The sequence below is a fragment of the Danio rerio genome, chromosome 18 (assembly GCF_052040795.2).
Source record: "Danio rerio strain M-AB ecotype USA chromosome 18, GRCz13ab, whole genome shotgun sequence".
NCBI lineage: Eukaryota > Metazoa > Chordata > Actinopteri > Cypriniformes > Danionidae > Danio > Danio rerio.
In genome coordinates, this window is record NC_141038.1 from 51,429,922 (window position 1) to 51,456,164 (window position 26,243).

General features: G+C 37.2%; 1 protein-coding gene across 1 annotated transcript in view; it reads left to right on the forward strand.

The window, feature by feature from the left end:
* LOC147839829 (uncharacterized) overlaps positions 1 to 26,243 on the forward strand; it is a 144,264-nt gene that overhangs the window by 98,069 nt on the left and 19,952 nt on the right. Inside the window, exons 4-5 of the mRNA XM_087292729.1 lie at positions 9,586 to 9,668; positions 14,933 to 15,059. Coding sequence (XP_087148855.1) covers positions 9,586 to 9,668; positions 14,933 to 15,030 — 181 coding nt within the window. The 3' untranslated portion in view covers positions 15,031 to 15,059. The remainder of the gene's footprint in view (positions 1 to 9,585; positions 9,669 to 14,932; positions 15,060 to 26,243) is intronic.

Here is a 26,243-nt window from a genome sequence, read left to right on the forward strand (position 1 = left end):
ATTTTTAATGGAACTGAATAAACTAAATTGGCCATAGTGTATGTGTGTGAATCAATGTGCATGGGTGTTTCCCAGTACTAAATTGCAAGTGGAAGGACATCTTCTCTGTAAAGCATGTACTGGATAGGTTGTATAAGGTGGGTTGGTTATTTAATTAGTCGTTTATTTTGTTAGTCTGTTAGTTACCCAGCTTGTTAGTTTGTTTAATTAGTTAATTGTCTAGTTAGCCAGTCCACTAGTTAGTTAGTTAGTTAGTTAGTTAGTTAGTTAGTTAGTTAGTTAGTTAGTTAGTTAGTTAGTTAGTAAATAGTTACTAAGAAGTCAGTTAACTAGTCTGTCACTCAGTTAGATACTCAGTTATTTAGTTGGGTAGTCGGTAAGTTACTTTGCAAGTTAGTTAGTTAGTTTGTCAGTTTATTTAATTAGTTGGCTAGTTAATCAGTCGACAAAGTTAATTACTTAGTTTGTTAGTTCTTTAGTTGGTTAGATAATTGGTACTAACCGTTAGTTAGTTAGTTAGTTAGTTAGTTAGTTAGTTAGTTAGTTGGTTAGTTGGTTGGTTATTATATAGTTACTATGTTACTCGGTTAGTTGGTTTGTTACTTGGCTCATTAGTCAGCTGTTAGCAATTAGTTTAAATAGTTATTAATTAGTCGGATAGTAAGTTAGTCAGTCAACTAGTTTGATCGTCGGTTGGTTAGTTAGTTAGTCAGCTAGTTGTTACTAACTACTAGTTAGTTGACTTACTTAGTTAGTTACTGATTTGATTAGTTGATAACTTATTAGTTTGATAGTTGGTCGGTTAGTTACTTAGTATTTATTTAGTTACTCAGTTATTAGTTACTCAGTTTGTTTGTTTGTTAGTTTTTAGTTCTCAGTTAATTAATTGGCTAGCTACTCTTTAACAATTGTTTAAAAGTATATATTCAAATGTTACAGATTTTTTAAAAACGGTATTGTTTTTAATTGTAATGACATTAATGATAATAATAATAATAATAATAATAATATGATGATGATGATGATGATGATGATAATGTAGATCACATGTGTCTTCTCCAGTTCCTGAAGGGCCGCAGCTCTACACAGTTTAGTTCTAACCCTGCTTCAACACAGTTACCTGCAGGTTTCAAACAAGCCTAAAGGACTTAATTAGTTTGATCAGGTGTGCTTAATTTGGGTTATGGCTAAACTGTGCAGAGGTGCTGCCCTCGAGGAACTGGATTTGGTACCTGTGATGTTGTAATAATAATATACACATTTTTTTACTGTGTTTATGTATTCAGTTTTCTAATACATTTTTGTTTGAAACATACATTTGTGTGAAACAACTACCCTAATTTGGATTATTGTATTATACCTGATACTCTGATGGCTTTTGCAAAGAAAGAAAGAAAGAAAGAAAGAAAGAAAGAAAGAAAGAAAGAAAGAAAGAAAGAAAGGTCCCATTTATTTGTGAGGGTGAAGGCGTTTGATTATATGACCCTGGGCTGAGCTTCAGATGCGCCACCTTGTGGAGAAACATTCAGTCTATTTATCCTCAAGCTCCGTTCTCCTCAAACAACACATAATTCTGCTGCTCCAGTCATTTCCCCAGACATAGAGCTCAGTTATCAGTTTTGGTGATGTTCTTTGATGCTCATATTGACAGATGACTGGATGTCACCTTGAGACGAAATATGCCATAAAGCTGATGCTCAGCAGTGCTTTAGCTGCAATACAATATGCATAATAAAACGATCCCCAAACACAAGAGCCTATTTTCAAAACAATCTCATTAATGAGTACTAATCTGTGTATGCTAGCTCGCGTTCCCGGCTCCATACACAACAAGTACACATAATCAGTTGCTGCTTATGAACATATTATTTCTTAATTAAAAAGCAATTGTTGGCAAATTCAGAAATACAGGTGGTCTGGTTGGTCTAGTCGAGCTGTATTGTCATTAAACTACTATATTATAATAATATAAAAATAATAACACAGTATGGTCCAAAGCTATATATATATATATATATATATATATATATATATATATATATATATATATATATATATATATATTTATTGTTCATGCCAAAAAATACTATTCTTTCGAGAAGTATTTTATTACGTAAATACATCCTATATAAGTATGTATGGATTGAAATATTGTGTTTTGCAGGGCCGCAGTGCTACGTTAATAAAAATAATCATAAATATGACCAACACTGGACATGAGAGCTATTTTTAAATCTATACATAACTAACAACTGCATATACTATACATGTTTAGACTATACACATAATCTAACATTAGACAAAACAAAAGTGTGCAAGATATTGTGCAAAAGAGGTATTAAAGGTTGAATAAAACAAGTAGTGCAACTTGATATGTGGTATAATTACAAGCAAATATTGTTTTCAGTCCTTGTAAGATGGAGTTTAAGTAAAGTGTATGGTGCATTTGGTTAGAGTGTTTTGACGGGAGGTTTGTCAGACCCACTCACCTGTGTGAGGCTCAATCAGAAATGTGCAAGATTTTTAAAGAGATATGGAGTGATTGCAAAGAAAGTATCTGAAGCGTAACAAATGCCACATAGTCAGTTACTTAGTTAGTTGGTCTGCTAGTTAGTTAGTTAGTTAGTTAGTTAGTTAGTTAGTTAGTTAGTTAGTTAGTTAGTTAGTTAGTTAGTTAGTTAGTTGGCTAGTATTAAGTTAGTTAGTATTTAGTTAGTATTCAGTTACCCAGATAGTTAGTTAGTTAGTTAGTCAGTCAGTCAGTCAGTCAGTCAGTCAGTCAGTCAGTCAGTCAGTCAGTCAGTTAGTTAGTTAGTTAGTTAGTTAGTTGGCTAGTATTAAGTTAGTTATTATTTAGTTAGTATTCAGTTACTCAGATAGATAGATAGTTAGTCAGTCAGTCAATCAGTCAGTCAGTCAGTCAGTCAGTCAGTTAATTAGTTAGTTAGTTAGTTAGTTAGTTAGTCAGTCTGTCAGTCAGTCAGTCAGTCAGTCAGTCAGTCAGTCAGTCAGTTAGTTAGTTAGTTAGTTAGTTAGTCAGTCTGTCAGTTAATTCGTTAGTCAGTCAGTCAGTCAGTTAGTTAGTTAGTTAGTTAGTTAGTTAGTCAGTCTGTCAGTTAATTCGTTAGTCAGTCAGTCAGTCAGTCAGTCAGTCAGTTAGTTAGTTAGTTAGTTAGTCAGTCTGTCAGTTAATTCGTTAGTCAGTCAGTCAGTCAGTCAGTCAGTCAGTTATTTAGTTAGTTAGTTAGTTTGCTAGTTGATTATGCCAGTCGGTCAGCTAGTAAATTAGTTAGTTAGTAATTAGCTAATTGGTGAGTCAGTCAGTCAGTCAGTCAGTCAGTCAGTCAGTCCGTCCGTCAGTCAGTCAGTCAGTCAGTCAGTCAGTCAGTCAGTCAGTCAGTCTGTCAGTTATTTAGTTAGTTAGTTAGTGTCTGGAGTTAAACTAAAGTGTACAGTGCATATGGAAAGATAATCTTTCAACAGCTGGTTTGCCAAGTCCACTCACCTGTGTGAGGCACACTCAGAAATGTACAATGTTTTTATAGAAATATGGAATCATGTTACACAAACGCAGTCGCTTGATGCTTCAGTGTGATTAGACTGACTCCAATGCAGATTTATTTCAGGATGCCTGATTCTAGGCGGCTTTGAAGTCCTACGCCGCTCTACTTGAAGTAGACGGAGAGCTCAGCATTTTAATGTTAAAAGGACTGAAGCAGGTGCTAATAAGCATATATAGGTGGAGAGATTGATTGACAGATGTTGCATCATCTGAATGCTGTCCTTGGCCGCTCTGTTCTTTACCGCTGCTATAATGAAGTGATTTTATAGTCAGGGTAAGGCCTCTCTAAATGCCACCTTTTTCACAGTGTAATGTCACATTTCCATGTTCAAACGTCAGCCGCGAGACGGTCTCCCTTCAAGAGCTACATCATATCAGTCTGGGTGGACCAATTAAAAGCCACTGTGTGTGTCAACAGTCAGACATTATTATGCATTATTTGATTCTGTCATTGATATTTCCATCTCGTGTGGGGTTGTGACAGGAATCCAAAGTCTCCAGTTAAGCCATTTTATAATGGGGTTTTAGGGTATTTTTTTATTTTATTTGTAGCATTTATGGAAAATGGGAGGAACCAAAAATCACATTTTACAGTAAATTATTGTATTTTGTTAATTTATTTATAATGTTACTGTGTATACTAATGTTTTCAAGTACTTAAATCTACACATTATAACTGTTTTAACTACTGAGCAACTACTAAACACCATCATGATAACACATACAGTATGACACAAAGTAATGTAATAAACATTATTTTTCAACAATAGTTGTAACATAAAATATCCAGTGAAAAAAAGAGCTCTAGTAATTTCAAAAACAACAAAACATAAATAAAATAAATATAATAAGTGTTCAGGGAACTCTGGAAATGTCCATTTTTTTATCCATCATATGTATTAAGTTGCAGAGGTATATTTGTGGGAAAAGCTAAAAATAATAATAACACTGTAGAGTTCAAAATTATTGAATAATAATTAAAATAATAAAATAATTTATTTTATGCCATAAAATATACTTTTAAACGTAATTTTGTCTTTCAGTAAGTATTTTTTTGTAAATGCAAGTATTACAGTATTACTTACTTATTAAAAGACAAAATTACGTTAAAAAAATAAAATTTATATATATATATATATATATATATATATATATATATATATATATATATATATATATATATATATATATATATATATATATGTTTACTGTGCTTTGTTGTTTTTACTTTCTTGTAAGCACTTTGGGTTTTAGACTTTCTTAGATTTTCTTATTTCTTTATGAAACTTAAGATTTAAGATTTTCAAAAAAGTCTGCCAAATCATATCTTATCAAACAATTTATTTATTTATTATGTTTTAATTCAGCTTGAGTGTATATATATATATATATATATATATATATATATATATATATATATATATATATATATATATATATATATATATATATATATATATATATATCTTTTCACCATAAATTGACCATCCTGACCCTTATGTAATCAGGGTCACATATAGTCAATAACCATTTAAAAAAAATGTCCATAGCAACTCTGATTGTGATCTACATATTTTGGTACAAGACAGCAAAGTATTTGTTTTTTCAAATCCACCAGAGGCCGCTGTAAATGCTTTTGGAGATCCCCCAAAGTTCTCTCACCAGCACCATTTACATCTGCTGTTCTTGCGTTAATCCACCAGAGGCAGCTGTCGACTGACTGACTGACTGACTGACCCACCCTACCCTTACCTAAACCCAACCAACAGTGTTTTAAAAAGCACAGACTGACCTACACATATTTTAATATATATATATATATATATATATATATATATATATATATATATATATATATATATATATATATATATATATATATATATATTAAAATATGTGTAGGTCAGTCTATATATATATATATGATCATAACTTATTCTTTAAGAGCATTATCCTAACAAGACATAGTGCAAAAAGCCACTATTTTGCAAGGACAATCAATGCTAAAGAAAACTGTATAACGCATGACAAAAACACAACTTTACTGCACTCAATATATATTTATATAAAGTTGGGGCACAAACGGTTGATATTGATTCTTGCTTTTTGAAGGCCGAATATACTGATTTTGCTTTTTCATAAAGAAAAACAAAACTTCACCCCACAATGGCTGCAACAACACTGTCTCCAATCTCTCCAAACAATGACTCCCTTGACTAGACATGTGGGTGTCGTTTTGTTTACATATAGTAACACAAATACTTTACTTGGTATGAATCAGAGAAAACATAATCACTTTGTGAGTGAATTTGACACAGCACAACACAAACAGCTACATAAAGAAAAATAAAACATGTTACTTTTGTATGTTATGTGTTGCATTGGATAAAAGCATTGTACCTTTCAAAGGACTGAATCGAGCTGTTTTCAGACCTGCATTGCATACAGAGCAGGTTATTGATGAACCAAGGCCACAACTATATTTTAATATTTCTGTGACCTTTGAGAGTTTCATTTATATCTAGAAGTGGGTGGATGAAGTGAGGCGAATCTACAGAAACAAGAAAATATGAAGCGATGTAGCACTTGAGCGGACTGATAAAACAAGCTCTTTAGCTCCAACTTCAAAGATCTAATCTTCTCCGTCATTCATATCCTCAAGCCTACAAACCTGGCCCTCCGGTTTTAAAAAGCATTCAAAGGCTGAAATCAATACAGCTCTCTCTCTCACACAGACGGGCATCAAAAGTTGCTAGAGCCGCTGTAGGGCATGCTTATTTCATTTACCTTAATAGGAAAGAATGGGCCTTTTTTCGTATTTAAAAATGCATTTGCAGACTCCATATAATTACTGCCTGATATGTATGTGTGGCTCTTAGCCGTGGAGCTGTAATTGTCTTGGAGCTAAACAAATGAAAGCCACTGAAATTGATTCATCATAGATGCATACATCATGGCCTTAATGCCCCGTATCAAAGGGCTGAAGAACTTTGTAATATGCCTTTGTATTGATTTAGTTTCTTCTTAATTCTCTTAATGCGAGTTCACTGCTGCTGTCGGTGGGTGATACAGTATCAGGCCTGAGCACAGGAGATGCTGGATTTGTGGCTCAACCTGAACACTGTCATTTCAATGGGAGCTGGATTGTGAAATAGCCTGTGTCGTTGGCTAATTTAGTGTTGGATGTTTCAGGACTAACTTTGAGCAGCCTGGTGGCCAATCTTCATTGATTGCACATTCCACACATAAGAACAGAGGGTTAAGGTTTAATAAGCAGAGTACTTGCACAGTTTTGCCTAATTATTGCAATGCACATTACATTAGGAGTGATTTATAAGAGTTTAAAAGAGGACAAATTGTTGGTGCAAGTCTCGCTGGCGCATCTGTGAGCAAAACAACTATATTGTCAAGGGTCAAGGTATCAAGAGAAATGCTGGTAGATTCCCAAGAAGAAGAACCAAATCCTACAGCAGTAACTATGGACACAAGAGGAAGCTGTCTGAAAGGGATGTCCGGGTGCTAATTCGGTTTGTATCCAAAAAAAAAACAAAGAACTACAGCGCAACTGTACTGTTCCCACCAAAACTATGTATCGGGAACTCCACATGGTCAATATACATGGTCAGACTGCTATACCTTTGGTCACTCAATGGTGCCAGCAATTAAATTCTTGGGCTGTGGACAATGTGAAATATGTATTGTTCTCTGATGAGTCTACCTTTACTGTCTTTCCCACAGCCGGGAGAGTTACGGTGTGGAGAAGCCCAAAAGAAGCGTACCATCGAGACTGTTGCATGCCAAGAGTAAAGCATGGGGGTGGGTCAGTGATGGTTTGGGCTGCAATATCATGATGTTCCCTTTGCCCAATACTTTTTCTGTATGGGTTCTGGGTCACTGCCGAGGACTATCAAACCATGAGTCCACCTTTCTCTGTCGTTCCTACTTCCGGGAGAGTTGTGGTGTGGAGAAGCCCCAAAGAAGAACACCACCCAGACTGTTGCATGCCCAGAGTGAACCATTTGAGTGGATTAGTGATGGTTTGGGCTGCAATATCATGACTTTCCCTAAGCCCAATACTTGTGCTAGATGGGTGCTGGGTCACTGCCGAGGACTATCAAACCCTGAATCCACATTCACTTTCTTTCCCACATCTGGGAGAGTTACACTGTGGAGAAGCCCCAACGAAATGTAGTACCCAGACTGTTACATGCCCAGAGTGAAGGATGGGGGTGGATCAGGGATGGTTTGGGCTGCAATATCATGGCATTCCCTAGGCTCATTACTTGTGCTAGATGGGTGCTCAGTCACTGACAAACCTACCAAATGACGAGTCCACCTTCACTAAGGCCAATACTTGTTCTAGATGGGTTTTGGGTCACTTTCGAGGACTACTGAACCATGAGTCCACCTTCACTGTCTTTCCCAGATCCGAGAGAGTTTCGGTGTGGAGAAGCCTCAAAGAAATGTGGCACCCAGACTGTTGCATGCCCAGAGTGAAGCATGGGGGTAGGTCAGTGATGGCTTGGGCTGCAATATCATGGCATTCTCAAGGCCCAGTACTTTTGCTTGATGGGTGCTGGGTCACTTCCAAGCGCAATTGAACCATGAGCCCACCTTCAGTGTCTTTCCCACATTTAGTAGAGTTACACTGTGGATATGCCCCAAAGAAATGTAGCATCAAGACTGTTGCATGCCCATAGTGTAGCATGGGGGTGGATCATTGATGGTTTGTGATGCAATATCATAGCATTCACTAAGCCCAGTACTTCTGCTAGATGGGTGCTGGGTCACTGCCAAGGACTACCAAACCATGAGTCCACCTTCACTGTCTTCCCCACTTCTGGGAGAGTTATGGTGTGGAGAAGCCCCATAGAAGAACACCACCCAGACTGTTGCATTCTCTGAGTCAAGCATGGGGATGGGTCAGTGATGGTTTGGGCTGAAATATCATGGCATTCCCTAACCCCATTACTTGTGCTAGATAGGTGCTGGGTCACTGTCAAGGACTACTGAACCATGAGTCCACCTTCACTGCCTTTCCCACATTTAGGAGAGTTACATGGTGCAGAAGCCCCAAAGAAATGTAGCACAGAGACTGTTGCATGCCCAGAGTGTAGCATGGGGGTGGATCAGTGATGGTTTGGGCTGCAATATCATAGCATTCCCTAAGCTCATTACTTGTGCTAGATGGGTGCTCAGTCACTGACAAACCTACCAAACCACAAGTCCACCTTCACTGTCTGTCCCACATCTGGGAGAGTTTTCGGTGTGGAGAAGCCCCTAAGAAATGAAGCACCCAGACTGTTGCTTGCCCAAAGTAAAGAATGGGAATGGGTCAGTGATGGCTTGGGATGCAATGTCATGGCGTTCCCTAAGCACAATACTTGTGCTACATGATCGCTGGGTCACTTCTAAGGAATCCCGAAGCATTCTGGAGGACCATGTGCACACAATGGGTCAAATATTGTATCATGAATGCAGTGTCCTATCTCAGATTGAAAAAAAAATTCTAGAAAGAGACCTAACTGCTGAATTATAATGGCCACTGTTAGTCTGCTTTGACCATCCTCATCTTTGAAGCTCCAGGTATGAAAGTGCTCAGTGCATATGAATAAAATAGGCATCCTCCATGATATAAGGTGTGTTTTGTTTCTTTGACACCCCTGATCAGCCAGAAACCCTATGGCTAATTCAGAACATGCTCTGCTTTCATGTGCAAGTAAAGGCGAGAAATTCATCCCAGCATCACCGCTGACAGACTTTGTGGCCGTGAATTAAAAGCTCCTCGTGCGTCCCTGGATTGTATGCCTGCGCGTCTTCGCTTACCTTTACACACATAATAAAGCAATTGCCCTCAAGCCAGCTGGATGAAAACACAATAGATGCTCTCTGTAGAAAGAGGTTAATAGGATATTTTATCAAGTGAGAGTTGTAGAGACACCTCAGCGGCCCCGGCATCATGTCATATTTAGATACACTGGAGTCTCATAAACCCAGGCATAATGGAGATCTGTTTCTTTCAGAGTCCGCAGAACAGAGCCTGTGGTCAAGGACAGCAGGTTGACTGAGGAGGAAAATAAAGAGCATAAGGAGACTGGAGAAGAAGGTAAAAGCCTGCATCTTCATATCTGCTTCATGTGTTGAAGTTTTATGGTAACACTTTAAAATATTGGCTCACTCAATGGTTCATGTTAGTAAATACATGAATAAATGAACCATTATTCTAATGTGTTACCTAATATTCCGTTCCCCAGTAATGAGGGTTTTTGCTATGTGATCAATGTAATGTAGTAATAACAATATACATTCATGTATAACTACAGGCAACTAGCCCTCATCCTACCCTAATCATATATGAAGTACCAACATAATCTCATGGCAATTCGTAACTTTTTCATTTAGTGGCTAATTCGTATGAATTTGTACGATCTAATTCGTACAATTTAGTACGATTTACTCATCCCCCAATGACGGTTGGGGTTAGGGGTGGGGTTAGGTGCCACGTCTCCTTTTTAGAATCGTACCATTTTGTACGACTGAACTCGTACAAATTCGTATGAATTAGCCATTAAACTGGCAAAATGTAAAATACTTACGTTTTCTCGTGAGATCAGGCTGGAAGTACATATTATAATCACTCAGTATGTAAATGTGTAGTTATACTGCAGCAAGGACTCCAAAAAATAAAGTATAACCCTGAAAGTATTATCCATGAAATAACTCATTACTTTTTGAAATCCAATTATGAGTTAATTATTATCACAACTTGAATGTGCATGTGATCAAAAACTCTTTAGAGTATTAAGAAAAGATCAAGTTCTATGAGGATTTCTGTTTTTTTTTATAATAAATATATCAAACTTCATTTTTGATTAGTAATGTGCTTTATTAAGCAGTATGGTTATTAGAGCTGTATTTATACCATAGTAATTGTAGTGTATTGAGTGTGAGATGGGACTCATACCAGGAATATATGTATTTTGTAATGGCCACTCTTTGTATAACCCTGAGTGTTGGTTGTTTTCATTGCTGCATACGAGTTCAGTAAAAAAAAAAGAAAGAAGAAATGCCCATTTAATGTGTTTAATGTTCGTCCTTATGGCAAACACAACAGTACCAGATGGTAGTGATTGCGTTGCTTTGTTTTTTTTTTTTTGTGTGTGGTTAAGTATTGTGATTTCCTGTTACAACAGAGAAATACTGGAAAATCTCTGTAGACTGATGGCATTTAATGCCGTCTAGCCTTATAATCTTAAAATGTGAGCAAAATTAGCTGTTTTGACGTCACTTTAGACATTACGCTAGAGAATCATTCAAATACTAGCTATAAAGTGGTGTTTGTGAAGTTGCAACGGTTTCTGCTATTCTGACATCAGCTGCAGATTTGAATGAATGGCAGAACAAAGTAGTTTTGTATTGATCATTTGGCTGTTTTGTTTTAGTAGCAATCTGAATGATATATTTCACAAGCGTTTTCTCAATATTGTGTTCGTTTATTTATTTATTTATTTATTTTTAATGATCTATATTTGTATTGTATTCAATATTTGTTTTGTTATTATTATTATTATTATTATTATTATTAGTAGTAGTAGTAGTAGTAGTAGTAGTAGTAGTAGTAGAAGTAGTATTCTCTTAATGCATAATTGTTTCTGTAGAGCATCAATGCACAGTTTGTCACACCCACGGCTCTTTCATACTCTCCAAATCACTGTTCTCCCTCTCAAATCCCCTGCACCTGTTCGCCATCACCAAAGGACACTATAGAAACCCACCTTCTCCTTTCAGTGGTCAGCCGGTATTGAAATCGGATGGTTGTCTTCATCTTCGCTCTTTTGTCTTCTCCCCTTCTTCCATGGATGTTCCTTATGAGTCTTCGAGTTCTGAAAGAGAAGTGATTATACTTATCTGATGTTTACTAGAAGATCTGCTATCACTCCAATGAACTGTGTGATTGTATACTCAACAACGGATGACCATTGCATGCTTACTTATATATATATATATATATATATATATATATATATATATATATATATATATATATATATATATATTTCAGTGGTATTTTCTCTGCTGAACCAGGACATTTAAAAAGAAAAATCAAGTCATGTTAAGACTAACAAACCTAACACCGTCTTCATCCATGAGTCAAAGGCAGATGGATGCAGAGGACTAGATTTTCAGATGAAGGCCAGAAAGCCTAAGGGACGGTCGAGCATAGGAAATATCAGCAGGTCACAGGCTAATGTAGAAACCCATCGGATCGCACGTCTCCTGAATTAGCTCAGTTGAGCCCGCGACCTGCTGCGTATTATCTGAAATCCTAAAACAGCAGGCCAGTAAAATGACATTTTCACTGCACGAAAAACCCATCCGCCCTCGATCACACACACACACACAAACACACGCAAGTACAAAGAAAGATTCCCTCCGCCGTTTACAACTATTTAATGGTGTTTATTGTGTTGTCTTTGATGTGAATATCATCATTGTGTAAGTATCAAATGATGATTATGATGTTTTTTTGCAGATAATGATGGTTATTTTAAGTCTGTTCAGTACACACCTGCAGAGCCGCATTCATTATCCGCTGTGAGCAGCTCACATGCTAATGATGTGCTTCATAAAAGCTTCATTAACACTCATTTCCATTAAGTCAAATTTGTTGTTCGAGATCTGTACATGTTTGCATCTGATCTCTGGGGCACGACACCCATGAAAAGTAAGCACACTTGAGCATTTTTAATTTATTAAACGTCACAATGGCTTTTTGATCTACTTTTTTTTAAATTGATTTATTAAAAAGCTATTCTAAAATGAATAGGGAGATGTGATTGATGCTTTAATTTGATATCAAGGTTAATAACTAAGTAATTTGGGATTTTATTTTTCCTACTGTTGATGAAATGAGTAATTTAGCCATTTATCAGTACATCTGAATGATGTTAGATAGATAGATAGATAGATAGATAGATAGATAGATAGATAGATAGATAGATAGATAGATAGATAGATAGATAGATAGATAGATAGATAGATAGATAGATAGATAGATAGATAGATAGATAGATAGATACTGTAGATAGATAGATAGATAGATACTGTAGATAGATAGATAGATAGAAAAAGTACAGACAGATAGATAGATTCAATGTTCAGTCAATGACAGTCACTTGCAATGGAAGTCTATGGGACAGTTGCTAGGGTGCTGTATCTGGTTGTTACGGTCTGGCTAGAAAGTTAAAAGGCCATCAGTGATTGGTTGCTGGCTAGACTGAGTTAAATGAGCTCAGCCATTAGTCTGTAGTCTGATGCAGAGTTATGAGCTCACAAAGTTTGATCTAAAGTTAAATCAGTGACAGTCTTTTGAATGGAAGTCTATGGGACAGTTTCTAGGGCATTTTTAATTTATTAAACATCACAATGGCGTTTTGATCTACTTTTTTAATTGATTTATTAAAAAGCTATTCTAAAATAAATAAGGAGTGTGATTGACGCTTTAGCTTGATATCAAGGTTAATAACTAAGTAATTTGAGATTTTATTTTTCCTACTGTTGATGAAATGAGTAATTTAGTCATTTATCAGTACATCTGAATGATAATCTTTGAACACTTAATAAGCTAAAACTTAATTTTCAGGCCTCTATTTTTGTTTATCAGTTGTTAACAGCAATTATAGAGCGTGATCAATCTCTTTAGCGAGTTTTAATTGAAATAAACTAAGCTGACCCACTGTAATTATCACTATTCAGTGCGAAATAACTGCGGATGATGTTGCTTTGTCGCTGTCTTGACCTCTGCTAAGTGCAGCTCTCTCACTTTCTAAATGTTTTATTTTTTTCTGTCTGAATGAAAATAATTCCTCTCCAACTATACAATAACACTTTTTTTTCTACACTTCCGCAGTTTAATGTGTTTCATTTTCATGGTTCAGTTGTGAAGAAGAGCGTTTAACTGTATTGGATGTACACTTGTAGCCTGCATTAACTATTAAAGGAGCAGTAGGTGATCGTCTTCAGACACATTTTTTGTTGTGCTGGTTGAAAGTCTCTTCACAGTCCAATAGTTCTGATTAAAGTAAATGATCTAAATGCATTTTTATGTATTTTTATATTCTGGCTAAGGCACAAGACTAAAACATGTTTGGCCAATGGGCCAATAATTCCAATAATTCTGATACGGAGCTCAAACTGTCTGTCAGCAAATGTAAATTTGAGCTACTGAGCCAGGGTTTCTCACTACAGCCATCTTCGATTTGAAGAACCCCCCCTTCTACCCCTACTTCCCCACCTTTCCCTTAGGGTGGCACGTTTATAAACTAATTTCAATAGGATCACGTGATTATAATAACGTGATCCTCTCGAAATTAGTTTATGAATAAGCTTCACATCTTAAAACAAGACAATATTTTTTGTTTGTTGAAAAAATGCTTTAAGATTTAGGAATTTTATTATATTTGGTCAAGAAACAAGATCACAAATCTAAGTAAGAAACTTTTATTTTATTTTATTTTATTTTTTGCAGTGTGTATTTGGTACAAAATAAATATCAGCATCGGCATCAAATTGTACAACCCAGGCTCCTTATCGAAACGTACCCCTATATACATTTCTGGAGAACGCGAAATATATCCCAGAAGGTACGTTTTTTTGCAGTTTTATTTTTTGCAAATTCACCAGAAGCTACTGTTTACAATTGTTCATATCTCAGGTTTCTTTCACAAATGCCATTCATGGATCTCCCATGCAAAGCCAGCTCTTTTTATGAGAGTCAGTTGCTCTGACAAGGAGGCTAAGGACCATGGCCTCTAGGGTCTGTTGCTAAAGCACCTTTTAGAGGTCAGAGAAGTGAGGTTTACCTGCACAGCACTTCACTAGCTGGCCTGTAGTACACTGAACCCCATTAACCTCACACCCATCGGGGTCACGATTTCAATGTAACCCTGTCGGTCCTACACCACCCAAACAGCTCCAGGCTGGGATCGAACCGGCGGCTCTTTGCATGGGAGTCCATTGCTCTAACGATGAGCCTAAAGACCATGGCTTCTAGCATAGCACTGCAAAGCTAGCCTCTGCTACCTTGCACCTGCTGTTCATAAATCCACCAAAGGCTGCTGTTGATTGACTGACTGATCAATTAATAACCCAACCCACCCTCTTCCATAAACCCAACCGATAGTGTTTTCAAAGGCACAGATTGACCCACCCATTACCTTTCCTAAACCCAACCGACAGTGTTTTCAAAAGCAATCCAGAAAAAGAGAAGCCCTCACAACCACCTGATTTTGACCACGTTTTCAGATCTTACCACACTATCACCCTGTTATTTACTTGTTTAATTTTGTGTTTTGTTTTACCTGCTTTCAGGAACCGTTCTTCGTCAGACTCTGACCACATCATGGCAGTCAACTCTGCTCTGCGTTTCAAGTCTGCCGATGTATGCTGCAAGTCACTGGGAAAACTAGTAACAGCGGAAAAGCCGTCCAACGCGGTGGTAAGGGGTCAGCTTGTAGTGCAAAAACAATCAGAAGCTGTCTGCGGCATCATACCGCCCTGTAGCATTCATTTTAAAGATGAAATCCAGCTATACCTAGCTCTGAATACATAATTTGCGCTCTTAAGAAAAGCATACAGGGGTACGTTTTCACAATGAGCCTGTGTTGAAATTCCATATTGTTGCTTAGCTTTTGCCTCTAAATAAAATTCAACTAATGTTTCCTTCATCTTCTCTTTACTAGCCATACAATTTTGATAAATCACATACTTCCATAGAAAAACATGTAGGACTAGCGTAAGACATTAATACACCTAGCAAAACTCTGTACAGGCACAGCGTTAGTTTGTGTTATGCGTCCCGCATGCTAGCTCGATGAATAACCCACAAACAGCGGCTCCTGCGGGGTCTGTACGACTTTTAAATTGATACGCCGTTATCTTAAGCAAGTCTTTTCCATATCCGACCGCTCTGCAAAGTAAATACAGTCAGCATTATGCAGGCCACACTCTCTGTTTGGCACTCAGACTCTCTCCCGTGGAGCCGCCAGCACTGAACTCCAGGCTTAAATAAGGCAGTTAGAGCAAAGAAACGCCTTATTGGACAGAATGACAATTATTTACTGACGTCTTCAACCCTACATGTCCACCCGACTCCAACCTGAGCAGGTGAAGTTCAGCCACAGGCACTAATGACATGAAACGGCAGCATATTTCACTCAGTGTGTCATTTCTACTAGTGTTTTCTTACGCCCTCTCTCAATGCTCATTTTCTTGCTCTATTTATCCTTCCCAGAGGAAAGAAAACTCATTGATATTACAGTAGAGATCTAAACTGTTTCTCCTTGACAGCAGTGCGATTCAGTGGAATGCAAATCAAAGCTGTAGACAGTCTCTTTCCTTATTTCTCTCTGTCTTTCTCTCTCTCAAATTCAAAAATTGCTTTATTGGCATGACAAAGGTTACAAATATATTGCCAAAGCATTTATAAAGTTACAAACAAATAAAGTATATACAGGCTTAACTAGGTTAATTAGGTTGACTAGACAGGCAGTAGGCAAGTTATTGTATAACGATGGTTTGTTCTGTAGACTATCGAAGAAACGTAGCTTAAAGGGGCTAATAATATTGACCTTAAAGTGGTTTTTAAAACACTAAAAACTGCTTTTATTCTAACCAAAATAAAACAACTAAAGGCCCGTGCACACCGAGACGTTTTTTTCTTGCGTTTTCCGTCTACGTTTAACGCCTCATGACTAAATTAAGGGCGTCAATGTGATTGTGCACACCCAATGACTGTAAAAAATATGGACGACGCGACAGCCCTTTTTCCCATTGAACGCCTTGAGGGCAAAACGCCTGCTTGACGGGCACAAACTGTCGCAAAAGACTGCTGAAATTGGAGCCAGACATGCGCAGAAGGATTGTCTGATGGAGCCAGAGGAGGAGCCGCGAAAATGAGCAGAGTCGAGCTTCCAATCAAACGCTTTATGTAAAATCAACTACGCCCCCCGAACTTCTCAGCATGCGTTTGCTGTCATATCAACACAAATGGATGTAATAACGTTAACAAATATGAGGGTTTTATATATTCAATCGCGCCAGCTCCAGGCCGCAGCGCATAACTTACTCGCGGCGTCGCGGGCTGATTCCGGCTCGCATGCGGCAGCGCCTGCTCGCTTGATCGCCGCATCTGGCTCGATTGACTCGGGCTGGAATTGGGTAGTGAGTCCAGGCATCCGGAGTAGGTCCAGCAGAGGTAACATTAGTCAGTCTGAGCTCTAAGAGATAAGTCTCCGGCAGGCGAGAATCTAGCCGGAACTGTGTTTCGCTATCTGGGTGGCTAGGCGTGTATCAGCAAACTAATAAAGCCCGAAAAAAGCCCTGAACTTAGCGAATAAACAGTGTTCCACCAGGATCATGTATGTCAGAAACTATAGTTTACTGCTGAACTAATTTTGTCATGGTAAAATAACACAGAAATCGAATAATAACACTTCAGTCTACTTCAGTCTCCTGCCGAAGCTCAGACGCCGCGCTTTGAGAAACTGTCAATCACAGCTGTCAATCACGATGACACGCCCAGCATTAAATTACTGCTAAAAACAAACTGTTTACAAAAATGAAGATCTGCACCTATTTCAGCACAATAACCAGTGCCTTAATCGACCAGAACTATCTTTCGGGACATTTTATTGCAAGTGTAATATTTTTTTTTTATTTGGGCTCAAGTCTCCTTCATTAACACGGAGGAGGCGGGCTTTATGACTTGTACTGCAGCCAGCCCCCAGGGGGCGATCTAACGGCCGAAACCTTCACTCAAACGTAGGCTTGCGGCACACTTGTGCACACCAGGCGCAAAAGCGCCATTTAAAAAAAAAAAAACGCCCTATGCTCATTTTTTTTGTTTTGACGCACGGCGTCAAAACCTTCTCCACCAATCAGATCTGCACTTTTGTTAACATGCACGAAGCTGCTGAAGTTACAGTAAACAGCACTTGGAGGCGCTCAAGTGCAAAACTGTCAATGCGAGCGCACATTAAAGAAGATGCCCAGAGGTGATATGAACGTGGAGCTGCTTATTGCTCTGTAACAATAATCATTTCTTCATCACTAGAGCTGAAGCTGCTGCTTGAACCATCCATGCTTGTTCGAGTCACCAGTAAATTTAGCAACAAGCGTGTGAACGTCCGCTCCTCTACTTCTTCTGTGTTATTAACGGGTGTCAGAAGCTTATAGTTGTGTAGCGCCATCTAATGTCAAAAGAGTGATTTAGCATACTTGTCTGCCTGACGTGAGTCAAAAGCGCTTGGGTTTGAACACTGAAAATCGTCTCGTAATAGCTGACGATAAACGCAAACTATAAACGTTCCGGTGTGTAGGAGCCTTAAGACTTTCTCCAGAAGGAATATTATCAGACATACTGTGAAAATTTCCCTGCTAATAACTATAGATGGATTAATTACATATAACGCACTTTGTCATCACATTCGCTCACATCTAAAGTGAAATTAACTTGATGAAATCCACTGAAATTCAAGTTGCAAGTTATATTCAGTGAGCATTATATTGAATACATTAAATTTGCATCTCTGAGCCTTCAACCTTCAGTGAAGGATTTGTTAATTTGACTGAAAATGGTCAAAATACTCTCTCTCTCTCTCTCTCTCTCTCTCTCTCTCTCTCTCTCTCTCTCTCTCTCTCTCTCTCTCTCTCTCTCTCTCTCTCTCTCTCTCTCTCTCTCTCTCTCTCTCTCTCAGTTCCTTTATTAATCTGGGGTCGCCACAGCGGAATGAACCGCCAACTTATCCAGCAGGTTTTTACACAGCGGACACCCTTCCAGCCGCAACCCATCTCTGGGAAACATCCACACATACACACACACCAATTCACCTGTGCCGCATGTCTTTGGACTGTGGGGGAAACCGGAGCACCTGGAGGAAACCCACGCGAAAGCAGGGAGAACATGCAAACTCCACACAGAAACACCAACTGAGCCGAGGATTGACCCAGCAACCTTCTTGCTATGTCGTCCATGTTTATGCATATATATGTTTATAATTATAGTTTATGTCAAAACAGTAACTCAAGATAACTCAATATCTTGAAAGTAGATCATACAAAATACTGAGTTACTATCTTAAAAACACTATTTAATGTCGAAATAACGACTTGATATCTTTAAATGAGGTGAAATAAAGTAATAAAAATCTTGAAATAATGAGACATATCGTGAAATAACAAGTTATTTTATTGAAATAAATAACTAATATCTTGAAATACCGGCTCCATATCTTGAAATAACGAGTTAATATGTCAAAATAGTGTCTTAGTAAAATAGTCTTGAAATAATGCTAATTTTGAAATAAAGAGTTGAAATAATCACTTAAATAATCTCTTTCACAACGCTGTGGAAAAATAAAACCTTCTTAAACCAGCCTAAAAAAAAAAAGGAACAAACAATGGAACAAATAATAAATCAAACATTTTGGTAGTGGTGGATCATTTTTAAAGTCATTCTCTGCTAAATGAATGACTGAATGGAATGCTGATCAATAAATCAATCAATCAATAAATAAAGTAAACAAGACTTTGCTGATTTGCTGGTTGTAGCTCATCAACCAGACTGGTTTTAGAAAGATCTTGACCATTTCTCTGCTGGTATTTAACTGATTTTAAGCTGGATGCAGCAGATTTTGGCTAGTACCAGCCTAATCAACCAGCTAAAACCAGCCTTTTTTGTGTTTGTTTAGCAGGGAACCCATTCAAAAAATGATCCCTCACTACCAAAAAGTTTAATTTTATGTGACAAAGTTGATAAATGTATGATAAAGGAAGTGGATTCAGACGAACAGATGGATTCAGAGCAGAAACGACACACCCACACTTAACCCCGCCCTAAATGACTGAGAGCCCCACCCTAAATGACTAATAATTCTGGCCCGTAATGACTGATAGCCACGCAATAAAGGACTGATAGCCCCACCCTAAAGCGTTATTATCTTAAAATAATGAACAGATATTTTGAAATAAAAGCTCATAACGTATTATATGCATGCTAACAGAGAACTCCATTAATTCCTGTGTTTTCTCCGCTCTTTCTGTCTCCTCTGGCTGAAGTTAGATACAGTAGCTATAAGGGGTTCTTCTGGTCTGCGGTGTCCTCTGCACGCTCTCCTGGTCTTTCACTGGATGCAGCGGCAGAGCATCTCTCCATAATGTAATTTCACAGTTCATTAAGAGCAGTCCTGCCATGACCCGGCGCAGGCTTGAGTAATGACACCACACACATTAGCCATTACGGCCCTCACAGACACACCGCCACTCTTAACAAATATATTCAGCCTTCTTCTTAAGCATACGCTGACTTTCATTAACCACGCATTAAAAGACCCCAGCAGAACATTCATGGCTTCTTACGTCTTTTTCTTGTTGTGAAGATCACCTTGCGCCGTCTCCATCCAAGATAATGAAAACATATTTGATGGGTTGGAATTGGATTTACATTAGCAGCCTACAGTAGGATGCATTATCATCAAGCAGGTCCTAAATGCTTGTTATTAATGTGAACTCTTGACGTCCTTCTGACTTCACTTTGCTTTTACTCCTTCACTTGATCTCTAATTTTCTATAACTTCCACTGTAAGAGGTGACACGGTAGCTCAGTGGTTAGCACTGTGGCCTCATAGCAAGAAGGACCCTGGTCTGAGTCCCGGCTGAACCAGTTGGTGTTTCTGTGTGGAGTTTGCATGTTGTGTAGATACAAAACAACAGTTTCCATCTGGGGTCCGTTCTTCGTAAGTAGATTACACAATTAGCTGGATTTGGTTATTGACGATTTTACACAAAACTCGTCCATTCGTTTCTACAAAACTCGTCTGAGAGTTGTTGTTGTTAAAGCAACAGGTCTGGTAGCTCAAACCTGCTGGGGAGAAGGCTCAGTTCATATAAACAGGATTAAATCAGCTCATTTCAAGCAAAGAAGATATTGAAAGTATGAAATATTGAAGTATTGAAAGTACCAAATGATTATTTTTTACTATATATATATATATATATATATATATATATATATATATATATATATATATATATAAATTCATAATAATATTTTTATATAAAATTATTAATAATATTTATGTTTATATTCATTCATTCATTCATTTTCTTGTTGGCTTAGTCCCTTTATTAATCTGGGGTCGCCACAGCGGAATGAACCGCCAACTTATCCAGCTAGTTTTTACTCAGCGGATGCCCTTCCAGCCGCAGCCTATCTCTGGGAAACATTCACACACACACATACTTATACACTATGGACAATTTAGCCTACCCAATTCACCTGTACCGCATGTCTTTGGACTGTGGGGGAAACCGGAGCACCCGGAGGAAACCCACGCGAAGGCAGGGAGAACATGCAAACTCCACACAGAAACGCCAACTGACCCGAGGTTCGAACCAGCAACCCAGCGTCCTTCTTGCTGTGAGGCCTACTGTGCCACTGCCTCGCCTCTGTTAAACATCATTTGGGAAATATATATATATATATATATATATATATATATATATATATATATATATATATATATATATATATATATATATATATTTTTTTTTTTTTTATTATTTTTTTTTTTATTTATTTATTTATTTTTTTTTTTATTGACTTTAACTGTATACTCGGTAGCCGTGAGTCACATTGCTGTTTGGGAAACCCTCTCCAGGTCAGCATAAAAGGCTGGACAGATGCTTCACATCATCACATACTGTACATTCACCATCCTCCAATCCCAGAGTCTCAGAAGAGCGTGGGAGCTCCTGATGTTCAGCCCACTCAGAGATTTTGGGTATCCATGCTTTATGTGGAGCTGTATATTTCTTTCTTTCATTAGCAGCCTACGCTCCAGCATGGGCCGCGCCGGCAATGCTTGTCCACCGGCGCCAGAGATAGGCTCCTGCCCCGGGCTGGTGGGTGGCGCAGATAATTTGCTTAATTTGTTGCCCGTCAGTGTCAAGCCGTGGATCAAAGCGCTGGTAAATCGCTGCGACGTGGTGATCGTCAGGAGAAGCAGACTCACAGGACACCCTCCAGCTAAAACTGCCAATACGGCAAGAGTCCATTCAGAATGAACAACACTCAGATATATATTGCAGAGCACACACTCACACTCTCACACACACACACACACACACACACACGCTTAGAGTGGTAATTTGAGGGAAAAGAGGGAGCAATATTGAATTCAGTTTGTGAATTGAGTTATGAAGAGCTGGGAGAACTCAAAGGGTGGAGAATTTTGAAAGAACTGCGCGCCAGTCGTGGTCAATAAAATATGCTGAAATATTTAAACAATCACACACAGCATCCAAAATGTTCTTTCTCACCACAGTGCCAGTAGTGGAAGAACTTAACATAAATGGATGGATATATAAATAAATGGCTTGAATGCCTAAAGAAGATGAAATTAATAGAATTTTTTTTAATAGCTTTTAAATATTTACCAAGTGCTGTTTGGCAGGGCAAGACAATGGTCATGCAGTTCCTGTTATTTATTTATTTATTTATTTATTTATTTATTTATTTATTTATTTATTTATTTATTTATTTATTTATTTATTTATTTATTTGTTTATTTGTTTGTTTGTTTGTTTGTTTGTTTATCTGCCTGTCTGTCTGTTTGTTTATTATTTATTTATTTAACTGTCTTTTTTATTAAATTATCGGTTTTGTTTTGTTTTTAGAGATATTCAGTAATCAAGTAAATAATGTGTTTTTTTTTCCATAAATACCTAAAGCATGTAAATATATTTAAATATTATTTTAATTGTGAATCTTTTTTTTTAAATGTTTATCAAGTGCTTTTTAGCAGGACAAGACAATGTTCACATAATTCCTATTATTTATTTATTTATTTATTTATTTATCTGTTTGTTAGTTTGATGGTTTGTATATATATATATATATATAACAAACAAACAAACAAACAGAAGGTAACAAGGGCAAAATTGTTTCAATTGTGTTTAATTGTTTTTAATGTTTCTCAAGTCCTGTTTAGCAGGGCAAGACAATGTTTACATAACTCCTATTATTATTTTATTTTGTTTATTTATTTATTTATTTATTTACTAGAGAAAATCTGATGTACTTTAATTTGCCAAACAAAACATCGGATTAATCATATATTGTATTGTATTTATTTATTTGTTTATTTATTTATTTATTTTCCCGATTGACTGCAGAACAAACCACTGTTGTCCAGTGACTTGCCTATTTAACTTAACTTGCCCAGTTAACCTATAATAAGCCTTAAAGTTGAATACTAGCAACTTGCATGCATATTTTGGACTGTTTTCATGGTAACAAAAATGTAATTAGTTATTAGAAATAATTTGTAAAACTATTAAGAAAACTAAATATTCTCTACTAAATATCCCAGTATTTTTTGGAAATAAATTTAAATAATAATTATTTTTAAGTACAGCTGTATGTCTGTGTCTATTTTGAGTTATATATTGTCGAATTAAAATAAATTAAATATAAATCAATATCTAAAAACAACAGTATGTTTCATGTTATGTATTTAAGCTTTTATTTCATAAGAAAGAAAGAAAGAAAGAAAGAAAGAAAGAAAGAAAGAAAGAAAGAAAGAAAGAAAGAAAGAAAGAAAGAAAGAAAGAAAGAAAGAAAGAAAGAAAGAATATGAGAAACTTAGTTTTAGGTTTGACTTTTATCGTAATGTATAATTAGTTTTTTTTATATTTAGTGTCATTAAGTGTAATAGAAGTCAGTTTTTAATGTTTACAATTACAGCTGATTTTCTAGATAATGAAAGAATAAAAAATGTAGCTATATGACCAGTTTGATGTAAAAACAGTAGAAATGACAAATTGTACCTCTTTCCAACAGGGAAAACCAGCAACAATCAAAAATGCATGATAATATGTTGTCGTGGCTTTGCTTTTTAAATAATTTTCTTATAATGGAGTTCAATGGGGCAAAAACAGCCACATAAAGAAAGGTAATCAATTTGAGTTTATTGTTGAGCTTTTGAAAAATTTTAACATTTTTTTCCCACAATATGTGTCAAAATAAGATTTGTCACCAAAAATGATTTCATTTGCTGAAACACAGAGAAAGTTGTGGGGAAATTAAGACTCACAGTCACCCCAAGAGTGGATGAAAACATCCCTAACAGCACATAAGGGTTAATAGATATAATTAGATGTCATTTAAATAAATACATAAATTATATTGGCTGAAGCATGTGTTACACAAACAAACATTACCAAAAATTACAAAACATTATCAAAGTCCAGCTACATCTGTTCAAATTTACACCATTTGTTCATGTTGTTTCAAACCCATTTAACTTTCCAGCAATAATTCCCCCCAGACCTGATTCCTCGTCCTCTGTCAATGTGACGCTGTAGCTAATAATAAAGTACAGCAGTGATTCGACACTGAGCTCTTCATCTGTGCTCTCCATCCTGCATTAGTGCAGAAAGCAGCCTCCTTACACAACCTAATACATGCTAAAACTTGCAAAGTCGCTTTAAATTAGAGAGGAAAGACATGTATGATATAATTAGTGGGCAGGCATTCGTTCCAGGAATCAAAGATCAGAGTTCAGTGAAGAGAAAGAAGAGCATGAGGAGTGGCTGAAGGTCTTCTCCTCCCTTCACACACTCGCTTTTCTTCTCTCTATACCTCCTGGGTCATTTATTTCACCCTCTCCCTCTCTCTCTCTCTCCCTCTCTCTCTCTCTCCTTTAATGTAAAAAATGATCCATTAGAGTTGTGAAGCCTCAGAGGTAATTAAAAATTGACACAAATGCTGTTAGGAGGAAACAGCACTCATTGGCCACTGGAAAAGTTTGCATTAATCTATTGCTGAAGTAAAAATCTGAATTTAAATGCTAAAATACTCATATAGTATATGATGCTTTGTTAAAAAAATAATTAAACAAATAAAATATATGCAGAAAAAAAGGAGATACATATATTAAAAAATAATAATAATAATAAACATATACACTCACTGGCCACTTTATTAGGTACACCTTACTTGTACCGGGTTGGACCCCCTTTTGCCTTCAGAACTGCCTTAATCCTCCATGGCACAGATTCAACAAGGTACTGGAAATATTCCTCAGAGATTTTGGTCCATACTGACATGAGAGCATCACACAGTTGCTGCAGATTTGTCGGCTGCACATCCATGATGTGAATCTTCCATTTCACCACATCCCAAAGGTGCTTTATTGGATTGAGTTCTGGTGACTGTGGAGGCCATTTGAGTACAGTGAACTCATTGTCATGTTCAAGAAACCAGTCTGAGATGATTCACGCTTTATGACATGGTGCGTTATCCTGCTGGAGATAGCCATCAGAAGATAGATAAGCTGTGGTCATAAAGGGATGGACATGGTCAGCAACAATACTCAGATAGGCTGTGGCGTTGACATGATGCTCAATTGGTACAAGAAAATCTCCCCCACACGAATACACCACCATCAACAGCCTGAACTGTTGACACAAGGCAGGATGGATCCATGATGTTGAGGCCAAATTCTGATCTGACCATCCGAATGTGTCAGCAGAAATGGAGACTCATCAGAGCAGGCAACGTTTCTCCAATCTTCTATTGTCCAGTTTTGGTGAGTCTGTGTGAATTGTAGCCTCAGTTTCCTGTTCTTAGCTGGCAGGAGCGGCACCCGGTGTGGTCTTCTGCTGCTGTAGCCCATCCTCCTTTGGTTGGACGTGTTGTGTGTTCAGAGATGCTCTTCTGCAGACCTCGGTTGTATCGAGTGGTTATTTGAGTTACTGTTGCCTTTCTATCAGCTGGAACCAGTCTGGCCATTCTCCTCTGACCTCTGGCATCAAGGCATTTGTGCCCACAGAACTGCCGCTCACTAGATATTTCCTCTTTTTTGGACCATTTATATATATATATATATATATATATATATATATATATATATATATATATATATATATATATATATATATATATATATATATATATATATATATATATACACACAGTATGAGGAATTAATAGAAATACAACACAATATCTAATACTAGCTCCTTCTAATATATGTGCATATATCTTTGTGTGTGTCGCAACAGTAAGTTATTGTATTCATCTGTCAACTCCAGTGATTTTGACACTAATCTGACAATCAGAGTGTGGTTTGGAGAGATTCAGCTCAGTGAAGGAACTACACACACACACACACACACACACACACACACACACATACATGTATTCACTTAGGTATTGGCATTTTGTTGTGCATTGTGCACTGTAACCACATAGTTTTCCTTAGCAAAATGCTTCGATTTAATCACATTTTTGGAAACTGAATCCAGCAGGGGGGGCACAATAGCTGAAGGCGGATTCACCTTGCTTTGAATGAACTTTTAGAATTTCTCATTTACTTGATCCTAATAATCCAAGGGATCTGTTATAGTGTCTGTAATGTATAAATCAGTAAATGGCCTAGGACTTCAATACACTACAGATGGAATCATCTTCCAGAAATGATCAGATGCGCTCCAACATTAGGCACGTTCAAATCAAGACTTAAGACCCGTCTGTTAAGCTGTGCCCTTACTAAATGAGCACTGTGCTACGCCCGACAGGTCACACTATAATGTTGAGAACAGGTGTGATGTGCTCTGA